The sequence below is a fragment of the Stegostoma tigrinum genome, chromosome 2, assembly GCF_030684315.1.
Source record: "Stegostoma tigrinum isolate sSteTig4 chromosome 2, sSteTig4.hap1, whole genome shotgun sequence".
In the NCBI taxonomy this organism is placed as follows: domain Eukaryota; kingdom Metazoa; phylum Chordata; class Chondrichthyes; order Orectolobiformes; family Stegostomatidae; genus Stegostoma; species Stegostoma tigrinum.
The window spans coordinates 23,230,388-23,251,463 of NC_081355.1; the positions used below are offsets into that span (position 1 = coordinate 23,230,388).

The following is a 21,076-nucleotide window of genomic DNA, read 5'->3' on the forward strand; positions in this document are numbered from 1 at the left end:
TGAGACTGAAGTCATGAAATGACAAAATGCTGAAGTCTTACATAAGAAATGGGATTACAAAATTTTTTAGAAGTGTAAAATAATTGAGGGTTTATATAGTTACAGTAACATGCAAGCCTAATAGTAGCTATTATAATAGTGAATTATAGAACTATAATACAGTAGTAAGAGTTCAATCCCAGTTTGGTATTCTATAAAAGTAGATTTGATAAATCTAGTCATTTATCAGCAAGCACCAGAAAAATGACCAGAAGCCCAAGTGGTTCTTGCAAGGGAGGAAAACAATGTTCACCTTCACTCAGGCTGACTCTGAATACCATTTGAGATTAAAAACAAAAACCATTAAGGACAACTGTAGAGGAATTATAAACGACAGCATCAGCCACAACCTGAAAATTAGTTATAAAAGCAATTCAAGATGAGCAGTCTCAATGAAATAATCATCTCATCATTTTCAGCCACTCCTCAAAACTTCACTTGAAAAACAAAGCATTGGCTTTAAAAGCTGAACATTCAACCATATTTACTTCAGCAATACTAAGCATTTTGAGCTTTCTATGCTTACCAAACCTCTTATGTTCAAGTCTTCAATCTTATTCAGCACCTGCTCATGGGAAAAATGTCCATTTCTATAAGCCAGCAGTTGGGACAGATCAAACATAGGTACCCCCTCCGTGAATAGCTCTGCAATAACACACCCTGAGGTAAAAAAGAAGTTCTAGTTATGTGTAGAACATACAAATATACACATACTTGTATTAAGACCATCAATACATTCAGATAATCAAATACTGTGCAACTAAAGATTATTTCCAATTATGCATAATATCTGACTTGCTTCCTCCAGCTTTGAGTCTTAATGCAAGTGAGTTACGAAGAAACTTACGGTATCAGCTGAAAATGTGCAATGCGATTGATTGTGTATTATTCATTATGATCGAACATTTAAATCACAACAATTTCCTTAGCAAAGAGATCTTCTCAGCAATTAAATGAACCATCATAAGTTACCAGTTGCTTCCATGCCACATAGCAATACATTTCCAAATGCTATTTGTCAGTGTAAACCAACACCTGCATTGAAAAAACTGCAAAGCAATTTAATGAATTCATGGCTTATTTTCCTAAACTACGAACAAAAAACCAAGATCAATAACCTGCATCCTATGGACCTCTGTAATGCTTTCCATTTATGCTGGCACTAATTAGGAAAGTAGAGGTTCTGTCTTAGGTGCAGTCAGCTACTGAATGAAAACAGCACTCGTTTTGGGATGTGGATTCTTTCACCTCCTGCCTCCCCCTCAGGTTTTCTGTGAAAACTCATTTACATATTAGTTCATCTAAAATCCACTTTGACCCAGCACAATTTAAAACATTGCTTTAACTCCACGCCTGTCATAATTTTATACATCTCAAATCATGCACCCCCACCAGACTTTCCTCTGCTCCAAGGAAAACAACAGCCCATCCAATCTTTTCTCGTAACAAGCTATCCAATACAGGCCACATCCTGCCAAATTATTTGACTCGATTTATAATTGTCACATATACTTAAGTATCAGCGGAAAGTTTTTCTTACACACAGTACAGGCCGACCATTGTAAACAAAGACATACAGGTCATAGGATATTTACAACGAGGCATTCAAGGTTACAGCTGCATAGGAGATGCGCAAAGCAAGACCAAAGTTAGCAGGATGAACATTATTAACAGGGGTTCTGAAGAGGAGTCACTGGACCCAAAACGTTAGAAAACCCAGAGTTAATGTTTTGGGTCCAATGACCCTTCCTCGGAACCCCTGAAACTTTAACTCTGATTTTTCTTCGCAGATGCTGCCAGACCCACTGAGCTTTTCCAGCAACTTCTGTCTTTGGTAGAAATTTACAACATCTGGAGATCTTTCAATTTTTAAACAGCAGGGAAGAAGAGGTTCTTGAACCTGTTGGTGCACGTGTTCAGCTTCTGCATCTTCAGCCTGATGGAGGAAGTTGGGAGAGAGCATTACTGGGGTGGGAAGACACTTTGGATGATGTTGGCAGCCTATCCACAACAATAAGAGTAAATAGAGTCCATGGATGGGAGGTTGGCTTCTGTACTGGTCTGGCCATGCACACAACCTTTTGTAGTTTCTTATGGTCCTGGGCAGAGCTGTCGCCCCACCATGCTGCATAGGATGCTTTCTAAGGTGCACCTGTAAACGTTGGTGAGGGTCCTTACGGACATGTCAAATTTCCTAGGTCACCTGAGGAAGAAGCAGCATTGTTGTGCCTTCTTGACCACTGCTTCTAGGCAGGAGGTCCACGGCAGATTGTCAGTTATCGTCACTCCTAGGAACTTGACGCTCTCAACCCTCCCCATCTCAGCTCCATTAATGTAGACAGGGGCATGTCCTCCTTTCTTCCTGAAGTCACTGATCAGTTCTTTTGTTTTGCCAAAATTGAGAGAGAGAGAGATTGTTATCATTGCACCAAGACACCAAGCACTATCTCCTTTTTGTATTCTGAATCACCGTTGTTTGGTGTCATCAGCAAACTAGTAGATGGTGTTTGTACAGAATTTGGCTACAACCATGTGTATATACAGTGTACAATGGAGTCAGAGAACACTTTCTTGTGGGGCGCCAATGGTAAGGATTATCACAGAGCAGGTGTGGTTGTCATCTATTTTCAGTGACAGAGGAAGCAGATACATCTAGGGCTGTCAGGGCAGGTGACACCGTATCACTGGCATTCTACTTGGACAGAGTATAGAAAGCATTGAGTGCATCTGGGAAGGATGTGTTTTTGTTTGCTATTTTGTATCTTTTATGTTGTGTACGCCTGGAATGGACAGTGGGCGTCCATATGGTTTGTTTGGGCCTTTCACAGTCTATTTCACTCTGTAATAAAAGACAACGTCCCTTTTGTCTCCTTAATTATTTGCTTTGCCCACAGGTGAAATTTTGATTTTTTAAGTTCACCATGAAACATAAAACAGAGAAACAACCACAGTTCTAACAACTTTAACTAGAGTTGAAAATTGCCAGAGCAACCCACAATCTGGAATAGGTGATCAAAATAACTATCAGGTGTGAGGATATGACTTCAGCTGTAACTCTGAGTGATTACACCTGCAAGTGAAATTATTTTAGGGTACTTAACAGAATATTGAAAGTAAAGAGGTAACTTTGTAAGTACTGTAGAATACAGAACCCCGTGAGTAGCAAAGATTTTTCAAACAGTATACCATCACACTAGTCTGTAAATATTTGAACCGGCCACATTCTCTCGGTGCAAAAACGTGCATTTGCTTTGCCACAAAATTTAACATTCCAAAAGGAATTTGAAAGTACAACATTTTATATGCAGCAAAATAAATCAAGAGAAAAATGACTGAAGAACTAGAAAGTGCCAGATAAGAAGCAAGCACTTCAGCAGAAAACAGTGGATACAACAACTAAATAATAAACTGTTTTACATTACAGATTTGAACTGGAAGAGTACAAATACTACTTGTTTATACTGCATAAAGTATAGGGTTCATCTTGTCAACAATACTCAAGTCTTCAAAATTATTACATTAAGCTCATTAACTTTGCATTACTGCAGTTTTTATACAAATTGGCTTTTGTTCATGATCATAATGTTGACTTTGCAACAAGATAATATAGCAGTTGTCAATGCATCAAATTGTACTCCATTTGGTACTCACTACCCAAGATAAATTCTGGGAGTGTTACTATATTGAAAAAGAGATGTGCTAGTGGACGTGTTATCAGTTTATATGGTTTTGGTAAATCAGTCCTATTTAAAAGTTGTACAATACATGTTATTCATACATTAACAAGTATTCATAAAATAGTGATCTTCTTGCATTAATTAAAAGAGAATGCAGATCACAAAAGGCACAGTTCTTAAGCAGCCCCTTGAGACAGAGGATGGCTTGCTTCTACTTCAGGTTATAGATCCTGAAATGTCTAGATATCCAATGAATGATCCACCTACAAAGGTCACAGATGGGGTGGATAATGTTTGAAGAAAGATGGGTACAGTGGTCAAATTCAGACATGTTCTTCTGCTGTTTGCATTTGGTCTCCACCCAGACTTAGAGATGCTCAAGACAGTTGTCATCTGCGCAGATGCTGCTACTCCAGGTTGAGCAGTCAAGGACAAGACATTCCCATGAGTCACTGGGGATACTGTATTTTTGTCCTTAAAAGGGACAACCTGTAAATGCCCTTGAAGCATTTTTCTCATTTACCACGACGAAGCTCAGAGTAGAGATCTCGTTTGGAAATTTTGTATCAGTCAGGTGATGATGTGGCACAACAATGCAGCCATTGACAGAAACCAATGCCTCGATGCAGGGGACTTGATCTGAGCAAGGATTTTGATATTAGAACATCTATCTTGTCATTAGATTTGAAGGATTTTGCCTAGGTCTTTTGGTAATATTTCCCGAGAAATGCAAGATGCTTGGTGTATTTTATCCAGGTCCCCAATGCATACAGAAGGGCAGGTAGCACTACTGCCCTGTAGACCATAAGCTTGATGCCAGTTTAGGTCTGTCATTAAACACTCTTCCGCAGATGACCGAGGCTGCACTGGCACATCGGAAGCAATGCTGAATTTGATCAAATGCATGGCCTTGCTGAAAGGAGGCTACCAAGATTGTGAATAAATTCACATTGTCCAGAAGTTAACTGTGGATCTTGATAGTGAAAACTGCTGTACAATTGCAGGGTAGCAGAGGACTTTTCTTTTTTTGGATGTTTAGCCTAAGGCCCATTCTGTCATAGCATTGCATGAATTCAGTGACAATGATTTGGAGCTCGTCCTGAGAGCATAAACATGCAATCATCATAATAAAAAGAGATTGAGATAGTCTTGGTCTTGGAATGGAGATTAGACATGTGGAACAGTTTTTTTATTTGCCCTGTCACGAAGCTCCATTCCACACAAAGGCTTCATCAATATAGGGCAGAGTGTTGAGCAAGGAACATTATTAATAGAAATGACACAGCCATGTTTCACCCCAATTGTTTTTAAATTCATTCACAGGATGTGGATGTTGCTGGCTAGGCCAGCATTTATTGCCTATCCCGAATTACTCAGAAGGCAGTTCAGTCAACCACATTGCTGTGGGTCTGGAGTTGCATCTAGGTCGGACTAATAAGGATAGCAGTTTCCTTCCCTAAAAAGGACATAAGTGGACCAGGTGGGTTTTCTGACAATCAGCAATGCATTCACAGGCATCATGAGATTCTTGATTCGAATTCAATAAAAATCTGAAATTCCACTATCTTCCATGGCAGGATTTGAACCTGTACCCCCAGTGCATTAAGTGGGTCTCTGAGTTAACAGTGCGGTGATAATGTCATTTGGCTATCCCCTCCGCATACATATTCAGTCTGTGGCAGATCTGTTGATGAGGGAATAAAGATGGTCCCACACATAGCAGTTGTTCTGAGGAAGGGTCACCGGACCAAAAACATTAACTCTGATTTTCGCTTCACATATGCTGCCAGACTTGCTGAACTTTTCCAGCAACTTCTGTTTTTGTCTCCAACATGGCAGCTGTTGTCAGATTGATGGGTTAGGACTTAGATTATTTGTAATTTGATCCAAGTGTTACTGTATATCAATGGAATCATTTAGCGAATGAAGACATTGCAGATATCCAAGTAGTAACCACAGATCTGCATACAGTTAAACCCAAAGTTCCTTAACAATGCCCTTTTATCCATTCATTTCCAGACCTAGGTTTAAACTGAATACAAGCTGAAAATATAAAATTCTCCATTCTCTGATCTATCATAGGGATTTGTTAGATGAGCTTAAGTTCTCTCTCGATTTCTGGCAATTTTTTTAGGCAAAGCTTGCTTCTCCCAGCACCAGTTACAAAACTCCCAAATACCCTCCTTTTGGAAATACTAAGTTTACAAAACTCACCTTGTGGCATGGTGTCTTTCAGACTGGGGAGTAACCATTTTGTCAAAGATTTCATTCAGTCCACAAGCATAATCCTGAACTATGTTTTTCATTCATTTACAGGATGCATACATCACTGACCAGGTCTGCATTTACTGCTCATTCTTAATTGCCCAGAGAGCAGTTAACAGTCAATCACATGGCAGTGGGTCTGGAGCCACACGTCAGCCAGACTAGTTTAGGGAAGGAAATGGCCAACCTTAAGTGCATTAGTGAACCAGATGGGGTTTCCTGACAATCAATGATGTCATCACTAAATCACAATTCCAGATTATTTTTTCCAACTGAATAGAAATTCCACCATCCACCGTGGCGCGATGCGAACCTGGGTCCGTGGATTAACAATGTGACTTCCCAGCATGAAAGAAGATGGGTTGAAAGTTACTAAACTCTAAGCTATTTGTTTCTGATCATCATTGCCATTACTGGATTTTTAGCTTTGATGTGACTTTTATTTCACCATGTTCTTTTTCTGACAAAGAAATTATACTTAAAATGTTCCTTTTCTTTCAAAAAAAATGTCCAAACTTTTCGGTTTAAATTTTAAAAACATTCTTAACTGTGTTCTTTATCTCCGTTTACAGTAGACAGCAACTGCAAGTGGGCAACGATATGACTTATTTGACAGTGGGAGTTTCGTCCCCGTGCCTAGTCAAGGACTGTTGATTTGAACCAATGCCTACAAAATATGTCAGTACACGTAAGGTCAAAAACCATACAACACCAGGTTATAGTCCAACAGGTTTATTTGAAAACACAAGCTTTTGGAGCCTCACTCCTCCTTCAGGTGTTAGTGAGAGACGTAGTATCAGACATTGAATTTATAAGTAAAAGATCAAAGATTCACACCATTGATGAGGATGTATTAAAGAAACCTAAGATACTGTTAAATTTTCCATCGGTTAGAAAGTTTTAATTGAATAATATGTATACGTAGATCTCCAAACTCATTTCAAGTCACAGTCCTGAGAGAATTAAAGGGGTTTTATCAGTTCAAAGAGGTGACATTTTATGTCAGACAATGCACGTTCAGTGTGAGGGCTTGTTTAGGACATGTCTGTGTTTTTGTTTGGAGGCAGACTGGTTTTATTTCTAAACTAGGAATTTATAAAACACCACATTGACTGACTGTCTTAAAAATTGTGTGCTTTTTGAACAAAGTAAAATGCAAACAGAAATTCACCCCATGGATTCATGTGTTATGTGCGCGCGTGTGTGTGTGTTGGTGGGGGGGGGCATGGGCAGGAGAGAGAGAGTGTATAGTGTGGTGAGGTCATCTGTAGTGTGACATGAACCAACCTTGGCTATCAACCTCTGCTCATTGACTCTGTATGGTCGGGTATCCCAAAGGCCGCCTTCAAGGATGTTTACCAAAAGACGCGAGGCCGAAAGTCCTTGACAACTGAAGTGTTCCCCCACTGGGAGGGACACATGCAGATCTGCACTGTCTCTGCTCACCCCTACCACTGCCCCACCCCTCCCACCACACACACACACACACACACAGTGAATTTGAATTTGCAGATACATTTTATTTTGTTCAAAAAGCACACCATTTATAGACAATATGGCATTTTATAAATTCCTACTTGAGAAATAAAATGAGTCTGTGTTTTTAGTTTGGAGTCAGACTCTAAACAAGGCCTTACACCTAACATGCATTGTCTGACCTAAAAATGTCACCCTTCTTTAGTTCTCTCAGGACTATGCCTTGAAATGAATTCAGGGATTTACATATACATATTAATCAATTAAATCCTTCAAACTGATTAAAGATTTAACATCTTAGGTTCCTTTACTATGTCCTCAGTGGTGTGAAACTTTGAACTTTTACAAATAAAATATGTGTATGAAACTGCCTCTCTCACCAACATATGGAGTAGCAGTAAGGCTCTGAAAGCTTGTGTTTTCAAACAAACCTGTTGAAATTGGGAATGGGGAGTGTGCAGCGTGAGCATTCATGTGCACCGGTCTCTAAAGGTATGCATGCAGGTGCAACAGACAGCAAAGGCGGCAAGTGGTATGTTGGCCTTCACTGCGATAGTTTTGAGTAGAGGAGCAGCAAAGACTTCTTGCAGTTGTACAGGGTTTTGGTGAGACCATACCTAGAATATTGTGTGCAGTTTTGGATCCCTTTTCTCAAGAAGGATGCTCTTGCTCAAGGGAACGCAGCAAAGGTTTACCGGGGGGATTCCAGAAATGGTGAGTCTGACCTACGAGGAGAGATTGACTAGGTTGGTTTTTTTTTGCTACAGTTCAGATGAATGAGTGGGGATCTCAAAGACTTATAAAATTCTAACAGGACTCGAAAGGGTAGTTGCAAGGAGGATGCTCCTGATGTTGAGTGTTATCCAGAACCAGGGGTTGCAGCATGTAGATTCAAGGTAGATGATTTAGGACAGAGATGAGACAATTATTCACCCAAAGAGAGTGGTGAGTCTGTAGAATTCATTACCTCAGAAAGTAATTGATGGCAAAACATTGAAAGTATTCAACAGGTGACTAGATATAGCACCTGGGATGAATGAGTTCAAAGGTTAAGGGGAGAAAGCAAGATTAGGCGATTGCGGTGGGCGATCAGCCATGATGAAGAATGGCACAGCAGGCTGAAAGGGCAGAAGGGCCTCCTCCTGCTTGTATGTTTTGCGTTTCTCTGACTACAACCTGGTGCGGCGTGATTTCTGACCTTGTCCACCCCAGTTCAACACCGGCACCTCCACATCACAAGTGTGCAGGAGTGACACCCCTCACCTTAGGGAACCCAGTGCGCGCAGTTACGAAGAGAAGCACAATCTTCCCACCCGCCCCGACCCCGCATTTTGTTCCTAAAACAGCTCTCGCGAAAAGAAATATTAACTGCCACTGATCACTTGCCGCAAAAGCAACCCGGGATCCGTTCAATTATAAGGGATTACCTGCGGAGAAGATGTCCATGGCTGGTTTCAGTTCACCCCTGGTCCTCTGGTTGTTGTGAGTCAGGTCCACTAGCGGGGTGGTCGGATCCCTGGCCGCCTCCAGCTCGGTGCTGAACATTGTCCCGTCCACGAAGCGTTCGGGGGCGATGTAGCAGGTCCTCCTCCTGGAAGTGTCAAAGAAGTAGTTGAAGTCGGCCGGGTTGTCCTCGGGCAGGTATGTGGGCTTGAAGCTGGCAAAGTCAGTCAGCAGCACCCAGTTCCAGCTGGTGACCATGACATTCTCGGTCTTGATGTCGCCGTGGCGGACTCCGGCCCGGTGGGCCTGCTCCAGCGCGGTGAGCAGCTGGAAGGCCACCCAGCGCTTCTCGGTATGACCCAAGAAAGGCCGGGTGCTGATGCGGTCGTAAAGGTTGTCGCGGACGTACTGGCGGAAGAGCAGCGCGGCCCGCTCGCTGAAGCAGGCCCGCTGGAAGGCCACGCAGTTGGCGGCGCCTAGCAGCCGCTGCCGCAGCTCCTCCAGCTCCTGCTTGTAGGCGGTGAGCGGCAGCGAGGGGTCCTGCACGGCGAACACCTTGACCACCGCCAGGCCCTCGCGGTGCTTGGCCCGGGCCACCTTGAAGAAGCGGGTGCTGCCCAGGCTCTTGTCATACTCGAACTCGTGGATGTCAGAGAAGTAGCTGTCGACCGAGAGGATCTGGGACGGGGCGATGCCAGCCAGCTGGTTACCCATGGCGACAGCAGCAAGCGCGAGACCGGCCGCTCAACCGTTTTTTTAAAACGGTCACGCGTTCTACTCCTCCGGCGCGAGTACAAAGAGCGTCAACAGCACCGCTGGCTTCCTCCCATCATCACGTCCGCTTTTATTGTTTACTTTCTCAGTCACATCTCATCGATAGAAACACCCGGTCCTGCTCCGAATTCGTTTCTCTTCAATTTTAGTCACTATTCCACTTGTATTTTATTTTGTTTGAATTCTGTCATGCCGCTTTTAAACGCGGTTGACGGGATAGTCTGGAATTGCCCAGAATATTATTTGTTTTCGATTGAGCGATGGCCCTGGTGGGAGTCCTGCGTGGAGTCCACACTCTGTGTGAAAGATGGCGGCGATAACGTAAGAAATTGTTTTGTGTGTTTTTTTTAAGAATCTCCAGTCGGAACTGAGCGCACCGACATAGTGTGTGCGGGACCATAATCGCGGGCGGACGAGGAATTAAGAGGTGGGGAGGAAAAGCATGGACGGAAGCTGAGGCTAGACGCCAACTTTTGATGCTGAGAGAGATTAGAAATGTTGTTTCTGCAGATAAAGATGAATGGTGGGGTCTTGCAAAAGAACAACATTATAGTCACAAGATTTTATAGCAGAAGTTTATCATTAATCAGAGACTAGGTTCTGCAAAGATGGCAGTTAGCACGACCAGAAACATGCTTTCTGCAGACAAGGACATGGTAGAGATAAGGGTGTTGTAGCAGAGACTTATTTCTGCAAACCTGGCGATTCGTAGGTACAGCATGTCTAGCTCTCTTTAGGATAGCCAAATAAGGATTGCAGTAAAAAAAGGGAATGGGGCCTTCGGCCGGCAGAAAAGGGAACAATAAACTAGGGTGGTCCAACAGGACGGGGAATGATAGGATAAGACCAATGGGAGCAGGGAGGCTTGATTCAGCAACTCATAAATTGTATAAGAATGTTTAACATTCTTTGTAGTGTGTGCCTGTCTAGCAGACACCCTTTCTTGCAAGATCGTACAGAATAAAATTGTCTTGTTTCCAAGGCTTTGTCTCAGGCTGAATTTGTGAGCAGGGACTGTTTCTCACAATACCTCTTCGTACCCACCGCCCCCTCTCCCCCGACCACGATCCCATTTCTGAATCACCAAGCCATCATCTCGGAAGATCTCGCATCCACAGCCTTCAACCAGACAGTTCCCCAATCTCCTATCCAGAATCCATAAACCCAACTGCCCCAGTAAACTCATTGTCTTTGCCTGCTCCTGCCCCTTCAAGGTCAACTCCTCCTACCTTTGAATCCATTCTTTCTCTTTTGGTCCAGGAACTCCCAACCTACGTTTCTGACACAACTCACGCCCTCCACCTTTTCCAAAACTTTCAATGACCCAGCCCACAGCACCTCATCTTTACCATGGATATACAGTCCTTATGGTTTTGGAGTAGATCTGTAGCTTGGGTTGTAAGTTTTGAGGTTGGTTGGCTCGCCGAGCTTGTTTGTTCCGCAGACGATTCATTACCATGCTTGGTAACATCCTCAGTGCAGCCTCTGCTGAAGCGTCAGTGTGTTTTCCTGCCTGGTTTTTAAACTGAGGTCTGTTGCGATGGATTGCCTCACTTCTGGGTTTCCTCCATAGTGGAATGTATATGGGGTCGAGTTCAATGTGCTTATTAATAGCATGCTTCGTGGAGTGCCATGCTTCCAGGAATTCTTGTGTTTGTCTCTGCCTAGCCTGTCCCAGGATCTTGGTGTAGTCCCAGTCCAAGTCCTGATTCTCCTTGTCTTCGTGGATTGAGATGAGTGAGTGTTGGTTGTGTCTTTTTGTAGCCAGTTGGTGTTCATATACCCTTGTTAGCTTCCTTCCTGTTTGTCCGATGTAGTGTTTCTCGCAGTGGGGAACTGTAAGCGAAAGCACACGGTAAAACCACACACACACAGACCAGGTATTGAACTTCAATAGTAACCATCCCAGCCCACACAAACAAAGCTGCATGCAAACACTATTTAAAAGGGCAACAACACACTGCAGCAACATAGAACTATGCCAAGAGGAGGAGGAATACCTCTTCCAAGTGTTCAAGGATATTGGATATCTAAAGAACTGGGATAACATGGTGTGAAGCCGAATGAACACAGCAGGCCAAGCAGCATCAGAGGAGCAGAAAAGATTGACGTTTCGGGTCAGGACACTTCTTCAGAAATTTCTGAAGAAGGGTCCCAACCTGAAAAGTCAAGTTTTTCTGCTCCTCTGATGCTGCTTGGCCCTCTGTGTTCATCCAGCTTCACACCGTGTTATCTCAGATCCTCCAGTATCGGCAGTTCCTACTATCTTTGTGACAATCTGGGTCAGGAAATGCCTACAGAAACAGCATCAGAAAGATACTACAGGTCCCGACACACTCATCACACTACCCTATTTCAGGTACACATTAGAACTCACTGCAAGACTTCTACGACCGCTGGGCTTCAGAGTGGCACAGAAGCCCACATCAACCTTATGACAAGTGCTCACCCAAACTAAAGACCCACTCCTCGCCATGGACAGGACCAATGTCATCTACAAGTTCCCCTGCAGAGACTGCAAGAAACACTACATCGGACAAACAGGAAGAGAGCTAACAACAAGAGTACATGAACACCAACTGGCTACAAAAAGACATGACCAACACTCATTCATCTCAATCCCCATGGACAAGGAGAACCACAACTTTGACTGGGACAACACCAAGATCCTGGGACAGACTAGGCAGAGACAAGCACGAGAATTCCTGGAAGCATGGCACTCCACAAAATATGCTATTAATAAACATATTGAACTCATCCCCAATAAATTCCACCAGGAAGGAAACCTGGAAGTGAGGCAATCTATTGCAACGGACCCCAGAGTTTAAAAACCAGACGGGAAAACACACCGATGCTTCATCAGAAACTGCACTGAGGATGTTAACTAGCATGGTAATGAAATGTCTGCAGAACAACAAACCAGCTCGGTGAGCCAACCAACCTCAATATACAGTCCTTGCTTAGAAGCCGTCCGCTTCTTCCCTTCCACTGACACAGTCATTCATTTGGCAGAATTGATCCTCACCCTCAACAATTTTCCCCTTGATTCCTCCCATTTCCTACAAACTAAAGGGTTGCCCATGAGCACCCGTATGGACCTGGGTCATGCTTGCCTCTGTTAGATTTGTGAAACAGTCTGTCTTCCACAACTAGACCGGCACCATCCCTCACCTCGTATTCTGTTATATTGATGACTGTATGACTGAGCTCAAGCAGTTCATGAACTTCGTTAACACCTTCTACCCTGCCCTCAAATTCATCCGGACTATTTCTGACACCTCCTTCCACTCCCTGAACCTCTCTGTGTCCAGCTCCAGAAACCGACTGACCACTGACATCCATTTCAACCCACTGACTCCCACAACTACCTAGACTATACATCCTCTCACATACACTCTTGCAACAATCCTATCCCATACTCTCAATTCCTCCACCTCTGCTGCATCTGCACCCAGGATGAGGCGTTCTACTCTGGGACATCCCAGATATCATCCTACTTTAGAGACCATTGTTTCCCCTCCTGTGTAATTATGGGTGCCCTCAACTGCATCTCCCCAATTTCCTGCACTTCGGCCCTCAAATACCCTCTGCTCAACAACAATAAGGACAGAGTTCCCCTCGTCCTCATGTACCACTCCACAAAACTCCGAATCGAATGCAGCATCCTCTGACATTTCCGCCTCCTACAATCAACCCACCAGCAGAAAAATATTTCCTTTCCCACCCCTGGCCGATTCCCACAGTGACTCTTCACTTCAGTCGTCTGTCATCAGCTCTACACTCCCCACCAATTTCTCCACCATACCTAGTACCTTTCCCTTTAACCACAAGAGGTGTAACATCTAACCCCACACCTCCCTTCTTACCTCCATCCAAGGCCCCAAACAATCCTCCCAGATTCAGCAGCAATTCACTTGCACCTTATCCAACCTGATTTATTGCTTCCATTAATCCCAAAGTGGTCTCCTCTATATCGAGGAAACCAAATGCAGACTAGGGGATTGGTTCGTGGAGCATCTACATCCTATATGCACTAACCAACCCAACCTTCTGGTTGCCAGGCATTTTAATTACCCCTCCCACTTCCCTAGCAGCATGACCACCTTTGGTTTCCTCTATTGTCAGAGTAAGGCCAAACGTAAACTAGTGGGAAAAACACCTGATATTTTGCTTTGGGAGCTTATAGCTGAACGGCCTGAATATTGACTTCACCAATTTCAAAGTCCCTCCACCCCCAGCCTTATTCCATATCCGGACTCCCTGACCTGACCTAACATATCCATCTTCCTACTCACCTATCTGCTCCAACCTTCCCACTGACCAAACACTGTAAACCCATACCTGCATCCACCTGTCACCAAACCACCTACCTTTCCCAGCTCCAACCCCTGCCTCTATTTATTTTTGGGCTCCACTCTCCCTTCCCAGCCCTGACAAAGGTTTTGGTCCGAAAAAATATTGACTTTCCTGCTCCTCTGATACTGTCTGACCTGCTTACCCGGTTCCGCATTTATTGACGAGAATCGAAGCCAAGTTGGTGCTTCTTTGTGAACTGTATTCATTTATCTCAAGTGGAATTGGCATTGCACAGTAAATACAGAATACAGTTTTGCTTGAACTTGGGTATTGTGTGTACATATAAAAAGCTGCCTGCTACGATTTGTAGTCAGAATAGATACTTAAGAATTCAACAACTAGAAACTAAATAAAAACAGAGATGGCTGGACTGCAAATAATCAAAATGCAGGAAGCCAGGAAAGCTTTTCCAGAGAAGTTATAACCCATAAACTCTTTGAAAATTTTAATATTTCTACATTTTTGCAATTCATTCGAATTTATGTATTTATTACCAGTCCTCTTGTAATTTGTTGTTAGGTGCTATATTTTGTTTAGTGCTGTTTATGTATTAATAAACTTCATAAAAATTAAGCAACATCTTGTCACAAGGTGGCACTGTAAGTCTTATACAGAGGTGCTCTTTATGGGCAGATTTTGTGTCTACAGAAATGTAAATGTGCTCACATGCTGATCTCAGAGGATGATCTCAAATACCAATCTATTGCTATCTTGTGGCTTTCCCTATCCGATACTAGATTAAATCTGACCATCGCCTGTACTCTAATATATCGATGATCATGGGAGATGCTTCAACTATTCATGCATAGCAATATGGTCAATTTAAACTTAATTTTAAATTTTCAGAGATATTATGATCGAATTAACATAGAAACTAAAAGAAAGAATAGCAGTATTTTTATCATGACAAAAGTGACAATCCCCAATTTTTCACTCTGCAACTCAGCAATAATTTGAAATCAGTACATGGTTAAAAAAGAGTATTACCTGTAGAGCAAGACAACCTGTTTGAGGATTCATGCAGGAAAATTCCACTGAAGAAGAAATTTGCAATGAATCATGATTGTGATGGAGATTGCTGTCTAAGGGTACCTTTTGAAGAAATGAGAGGCCAGCATGGAATCGTAGATCCCTACAGTGTGTAAGCAGGCCATTTGGCCCATCAAGTCCATATTGACCCTCCCATCCCACTCAGTCCGACCCTCCTGCATATTCCATGACTAATCCACCTAACCTATGTATCCCTGGATACTACGGTTAATTGAGCATGGCCAATCCACCTAACCTGCACATCTTTGGTCTTTGGGAGGAAACCAGAGCACCCAGAGGAAACTGGGAGAATGTGCACACTCCACACAGACAGTCGCCCGAGGGTGGAATCAAACTTGGGACCCTGGCGCTGTGAAGCCACCATGCCACCCATGCCACTGTACCTGTTTTAACATTTTTCCACAAATATCTGAAATCCCAAACCTGTTCAATTTCAGTGGAACAAAGACAACAAATGTTGCCAGCTTTACCACAACACACTCTGAGCTTCAAAGTTAATTTAGCAATAAGGCTTTCTCCCCCTTTGTGGTTGTAATTGCATTTCATTGTGAGTTGACACGTTAACTACAGGTTCCAAAAAATAAAGCAGAGACCAAGGATTTATTACAGTAAAAAGTAAAGATTGCAATGATATTGTTCTTTCCACTGCCTCAGGAAATCCGAAAAAGCTTTACAACAAATTGCATGTTAATGTGTCAGCTGGGACCATTAATGTTAGCATTGTAAGGAAAGATGCAAGATCGTACAACAGCACTGAGATAACTGCCAAGACAATTTTTCTCTTTCTTGATCATTGAGGGCTAATTAATGCCAGGAAGTCTGAAAAACCATTTTTTTTGAAACGGTGTCATAGTTGTCTCATAACCATCTGAAAAAGAAATCATGGGAACAGCAATAGACCAATCAACTGCTCAAGCCTGATCTTGCATTTAAATATTGCTGATTTTTTAACTACCATCTATCCATCTTGGTTCTGCAACCCACAATAACCTTACCTCTATCATTCTGTTTTCAAATTTTCAATTGGCGTATACTTAACAAATTTATGGTAGAGTCCAGATTTCTCTGTCCCTTTGTAGGGAAAAATAATCACATTTTAACATCAACTCCGAATGGCCTAACTCAGGTTTCAAGGTTAAGTCCCCTGGTCTAGACTCCACCCAGCAGACGAACTGGTACCACACTATTGACTCGATCAAATCTTTTTAGTCATATCCAAAGGAATACATATCTAGTCAATTGAACCAGTTCACATAGTTTAAGCTTTTAAAACTCATTCACAGGTGTCAGCAGTGCTGGGCGAGTATATATTGCCTATCCTTACTTTAATTTAAGATGGTGGTGAGCTATCTCCTTGAAGCACTGCAGTCCATTTTGTTTAGACAGACCCACAATGCCATTTTGGAAGGAGTTTTACTATTTAGACCCAGCATTACTTAAGAAAAAGCACTATACTTCCAAGTTAGAAAGGTGAGTGGCTTGGAAGGGAATTTGCAGGTAGTGATGCTCCCATGGATCTGCTGCCCTTGTCTTTCTTTATTAGTAGTCATATATTTGGAAGATGGTGTCCAAGGAGTGGCATTGAAATTCTGCAGTGCATTTTGTTCTATGTATGCACTGCTGCTACTAAGACTCAGTGCTGGAGCGAGTGAATGTATTGCCAATCAAGCGGACTGTTTTGTTCTAGATGGTGTCAAACTGATCTGATCTTGTAACCACAGTCTTTAAATGGCTATTCAGGTTTAGTCTCTGGTCTTTGGTAGCTTCCACAATGTTGATAGTTGGAGATTCTGTGATGGTAGCGCCATCAAATGTTATGGGGTCATGGCTAGATTCTCTTTTTTGGAGACGGTCATTGCATGGCCTTTGTGTGGCACGAATGTAATTTACTATTTGTCAGCCCAAAACCTGGACATTGTCTAGGTCTTGCTGCATCTGTATGGAGACTGTTCTCGTATCTTGGCCTTGCTATCCAAGACCAATATATCAGTCCTGATGCATAGTGTCTACAGTTGAACACAAAAGACCACAAGGGTAACCTTACAGAGGCTTATAAAATCATAAGGGGTATAGATAAGGTGAATGATAGGTATCTTTTTCCCTGGAGTCAGGGATGTCAAGATTAGGGGGCATATTTTTAAGGTGAGAGGAGAAAGATTTTTAAAAATACCTAAGGGGAAATTTTCTTCTACACACATTGTGAGAAATGAACTTCTACATGAAGGAGTAAATGCGGGTACAGTTACAGCATTTAAAAGACATTTATGTAAATACATGAATAGATCAACTGAATCTTTTTATCAATGTAAACAGTGTAGCGGCATTCTTAAGAAAGAAATTGGGAAGGCAAAGTGGGAACATGAGGATCGCATTGTATTATTTTTAATATTATCTGCCAAAGAGATTCTACAAATACATTAAGAGCAAAAGGGTAACTAGAGAGATGGTAGGGCCTCTTAAAGATCAAGGAGATCATTCATTCTTTGTGTTGAACCCCAGGAGATGGGAGAGATTCTAAATGAATATTTCATTCAGTTTTTACGTGGAGAAAGAAATGAAGGCTTAAGAACACAGAGAAATATATTTTAATGTTTTTAAAAACAGTTCACATTACAGAAGAGGAAGTTTGGGAGGTATTAGAGAATATAAAGGTCAATAAATCTCTGTGACCTGATCTATAGTGTCCCAGAATGTTGTGGGAAGTAAATGAGGAAATTGCGAGACTCTTTCCAGAAATATTTGCATCATCTATAAGTAGGGTGAGGTGCCTGATGACTGGAGGTATGCTATCTTGTACCTTTGTTTAAAGGCTGTGAAGAGAAACTGAAGACTTGTGCTCCAGAACTTGCCGCTCCCCTAGCCAAGCTGTTCCAGTACAGTTACAAGTCTGACATCTACCCGACTATGTGGAATATTTGTCCAGATATGTCCTGTACATAAAAAGGAACCTAAATCTAACACAGCCAATTACTGCCACTCCGTCTACTCTTAATCATCAGTAAAGTGATGGAAGGTGTCATCAACAGTGCAATCAAACACCACCTGCTCAGCAATAACCTGCGCAGTGACACCCAGTTTGGGTTCCATCAGGCCAGTCAACTCTTCACCTAATTACAACTAAGAAGATGGTTGTGGTTGTTGGAGGTCTGTCATCTCAGCTCTGCAGGAGTACCCCACGGTAATGTCCTTGGTTCAACCATCTTGAGCTGCTTCAACAATGACCTTCTCTCCATCACAATGTCAGAAATGGAAATGTTTGCTGATTGCTCAACGTTCAGCACCATTCATGACTTCTCAGATATTGAAGCAGTTCATGTTCAAATGCAACAAGACCTGGACAATACCTAGGCTTGGGCTGACAATGACAAGTAACATTCACAAGTAAGACACAAATACCAGGCAATGACCATCTCCAATAAGAGATTATCTAACCACTGTACCTGACGTTCAATGGTATTATCATCACTGAAACCTCCACTATCAACATCCTTGACATTACCATTAACCAGAAACTAATCACCTGACCGCCAAAGCCCAGGCATCATTCACAAGGTACAAGTCTGGAGTGATGGAATACTCCCCATTTGGCCGGAAGGGTGCAGCTCGAACAATACTCAAGCTTGATATTATCCAGGAGACAGCAACCTGCTTGATTGTCACCACAGTCACAAACATCCACTCCCTTCACTGTCAGTGGTAAGTAGCAGTACTATGTAGTATTTACAAGGTGCACTACGGCAATTCACCATAGATAGCACCTTCCAAACCCAGTACCACTTTCATCTAGAAGCACAAGGGCAGAAGATTCATGGGAGCACGCATGAAGTTCCCCTCCCAACTACTCATCATCCTGACTTGAAAATACATCACTGTTCCTTCACTGTCAATGGTTCAAAATCCTGGAATTCCCTCCATGATAACATTGTGGGTCATCCCACAGCAGGAGTTCAAGAAGGCAGCTCACCACCCCCTTCTCAAGAGCAACTAGGGTGGAGCAAGAAATGCTGGCCAGCTAGCGATGCCTGCATCCCAATAATGAATTAAAAAAACGTTACCTGCCCTCCTGCATGCATTGGAGACAATGAAATTGTGCATCAGACACCTCAAACGCCTTCACAAATATCACCAGAGCTGCCTCTGTGAAAACCTGTAAGTCCACTGGCAGGGTAGGCACTCCAGTATCAATGTCATCTCTCAGCCCAGCATCCCCAGTATCAAGACACTGGTTACAGCTAATCATCTGTGTTTGACAGACTGTATTGTCAACATGACAATATTTCCAGAGCAAGCTGAATACTCCAAGCTTCAGTATGACAAATAGATACCAGGAGGGTAGAAGAAACACTTCAAGTATATCCTCAAAGCCTCACTGAAAAAATACAATATCTGCACCAATTCAAAGCAATAACTAGTCCAAGGCTGCCCAAATTAGAGAAGAAACATCTGAAAGTGTGCTAAACATTTTGTGCATCACCAGCAGGCCCAGATGGAGGACAAATGGAAACAACAGAAGGAGCATATGACAACACAAACATCCTAGCCACCTGCTTCAGTAAACTCTGCCTGTTCCACTCATGACATGATTTGCAGATCCATCATTTGTCTATCTCATCACCTCAGGATCCACAACATCGGAGTAGAAGAAAATCATCCTTGATCTCAAGAGACTGCCTAATAAGAAATATCATGTATTTGTTAAGTATGGTGGACTGTCATTTAGAGACCGAGGGGTTTGGGTGGGGTGCGGAGGGAGCGAGGGGTTTGGGTGGGGTGCGGAGGGAGCGAGGGGTTTGGGTGGGGTGCGGAGGGAGCGAGGGGTTTGGGTGGGGTGCGGAGGGAGCGAGGGGTTTGGGTGGGGTGCGGAGGGAGCGAGGGGTTGGGGGTGGAGGCGGGGAGAGACGGGGGTGGGGGTTGCGCTGGTGGTAGTGGTGGGGGCAGGGTGAGAGAGAAAAGCTGAGGGGTAAGAGAGAGAGGGTAAAGTTTGGGCACAACATCCTGGGCCAAAGGGCCGGTACTGTGCTGTACTGTTCAGTGTTCTGTGAATCCAGTCATGTGATAATGATGTAATCAGCCATTTTGGGCAAGAAATAGCTTAGTTTTGTCTGCAGAGTCAATAAGCTGGAAATTTTCTTTTAGTAATTTGCAAGGGCAAATCTTCTGATTGACCATATAACTGAGTGTTCACATTAATGTAATACCTTAAGGGGACCAGTCTGCCAGTGCATGTTCTTTGTACAGTTTTTGAGAGTTGCAGCACAGTGTGACTCAGTTGCTTCTGATACTCACTTCTCATTTCCTCTCTGAAACCACCTGTCTCCCTTCCCCACTTCACTTTTGATGGTTTGCATTGCCCAAAATGGGCTTTGCATGGAACTGTAGAATTGGCTACGTGGGTTTTTTTCTTACTGGTGGTGTTAGTGGTATAAAAAGAACAAAGTCACAGTAATTTTATTGGTAGGGCGGTCGCTCAGTTGTGTGTGATAACACTTTTGGGTACATAAAAATACAATCTATGAAAACACCACCCTGGTGTCCATGTCCATTCTTACCACTTTGCCAATTAGTAAGGGAGTTTCCAGTATCATATCCTTTGACCCAAATTGTCCAAGCTGACCAGGTAACCTAAACTAAAATAGTCACATCTACCCATGTTTGGCCCATTTTCCTCTAAATTTTTCCTATTCATGTATCTGTTCAAATGTCTCTTACATATTATAATTGTACCTGCCTTTACCACTTCTTCTGACGGCTTGTTCCATACATGCACCACCCTCTGTGTGCAAAGGGCGTTCCTCAGGTCCCTTTTAAATATTTTCCCTCTCACCTAAAACCTATGCCCTCTAGTTTTTGGACTCCCCTACTGAGGGAAAATGACCTTATCTATGATCCTCATGATTTTATAAACCTGTATAAAGTCACCCCCTCAGCCTCTGGCACTCCAGGGAAAATGTCCCAATTTATCCAGCATCTCCTTACAACTGAAACCCTCCAGTCCT

The 21,076-nt window shown here is 42.9% G+C and overlaps 2 protein-coding genes across 3 annotated transcripts in view; one reads left to right on the forward strand and one right to left on the reverse strand.

Moving 5' to 3' along the window:
* pik3r4 (phosphoinositide-3-kinase, regulatory subunit 4) overlaps positions 1-9,999 on the reverse strand; it is an 84,016-nt gene extending 74,017 nt beyond the window's left edge. For both annotated transcript variants that reach the window (XM_048549648.1, XM_048549642.1), the window contains exons 1-2: positions 8,885-9,999; positions 566-699 (exon numbers count right to left, since the gene is read on the reverse strand). In XM_048549648.1, the coding sequence (XP_048405605.1) occupies positions 566-699; positions 8,885-9,614 (864 nt within the window). In that variant the 5' untranslated portion in view covers positions 9,615-9,999. The remainder of the gene's footprint in view (positions 1-565; positions 700-8,884) is intronic.
* si:dkey-118j18.2 (uncharacterized) overlaps positions 9,416-21,076 on the forward strand; it is a 57,319-nt gene continuing 45,658 nt past the window's right edge. Inside the window, exon 1 of the mRNA XM_048549661.1 lies at positions 9,416-9,995. The gene's annotated coding sequence lies outside the window, so the exon portion shown is untranslated. The remainder of the gene's footprint in view (positions 9,996-21,076) is intronic.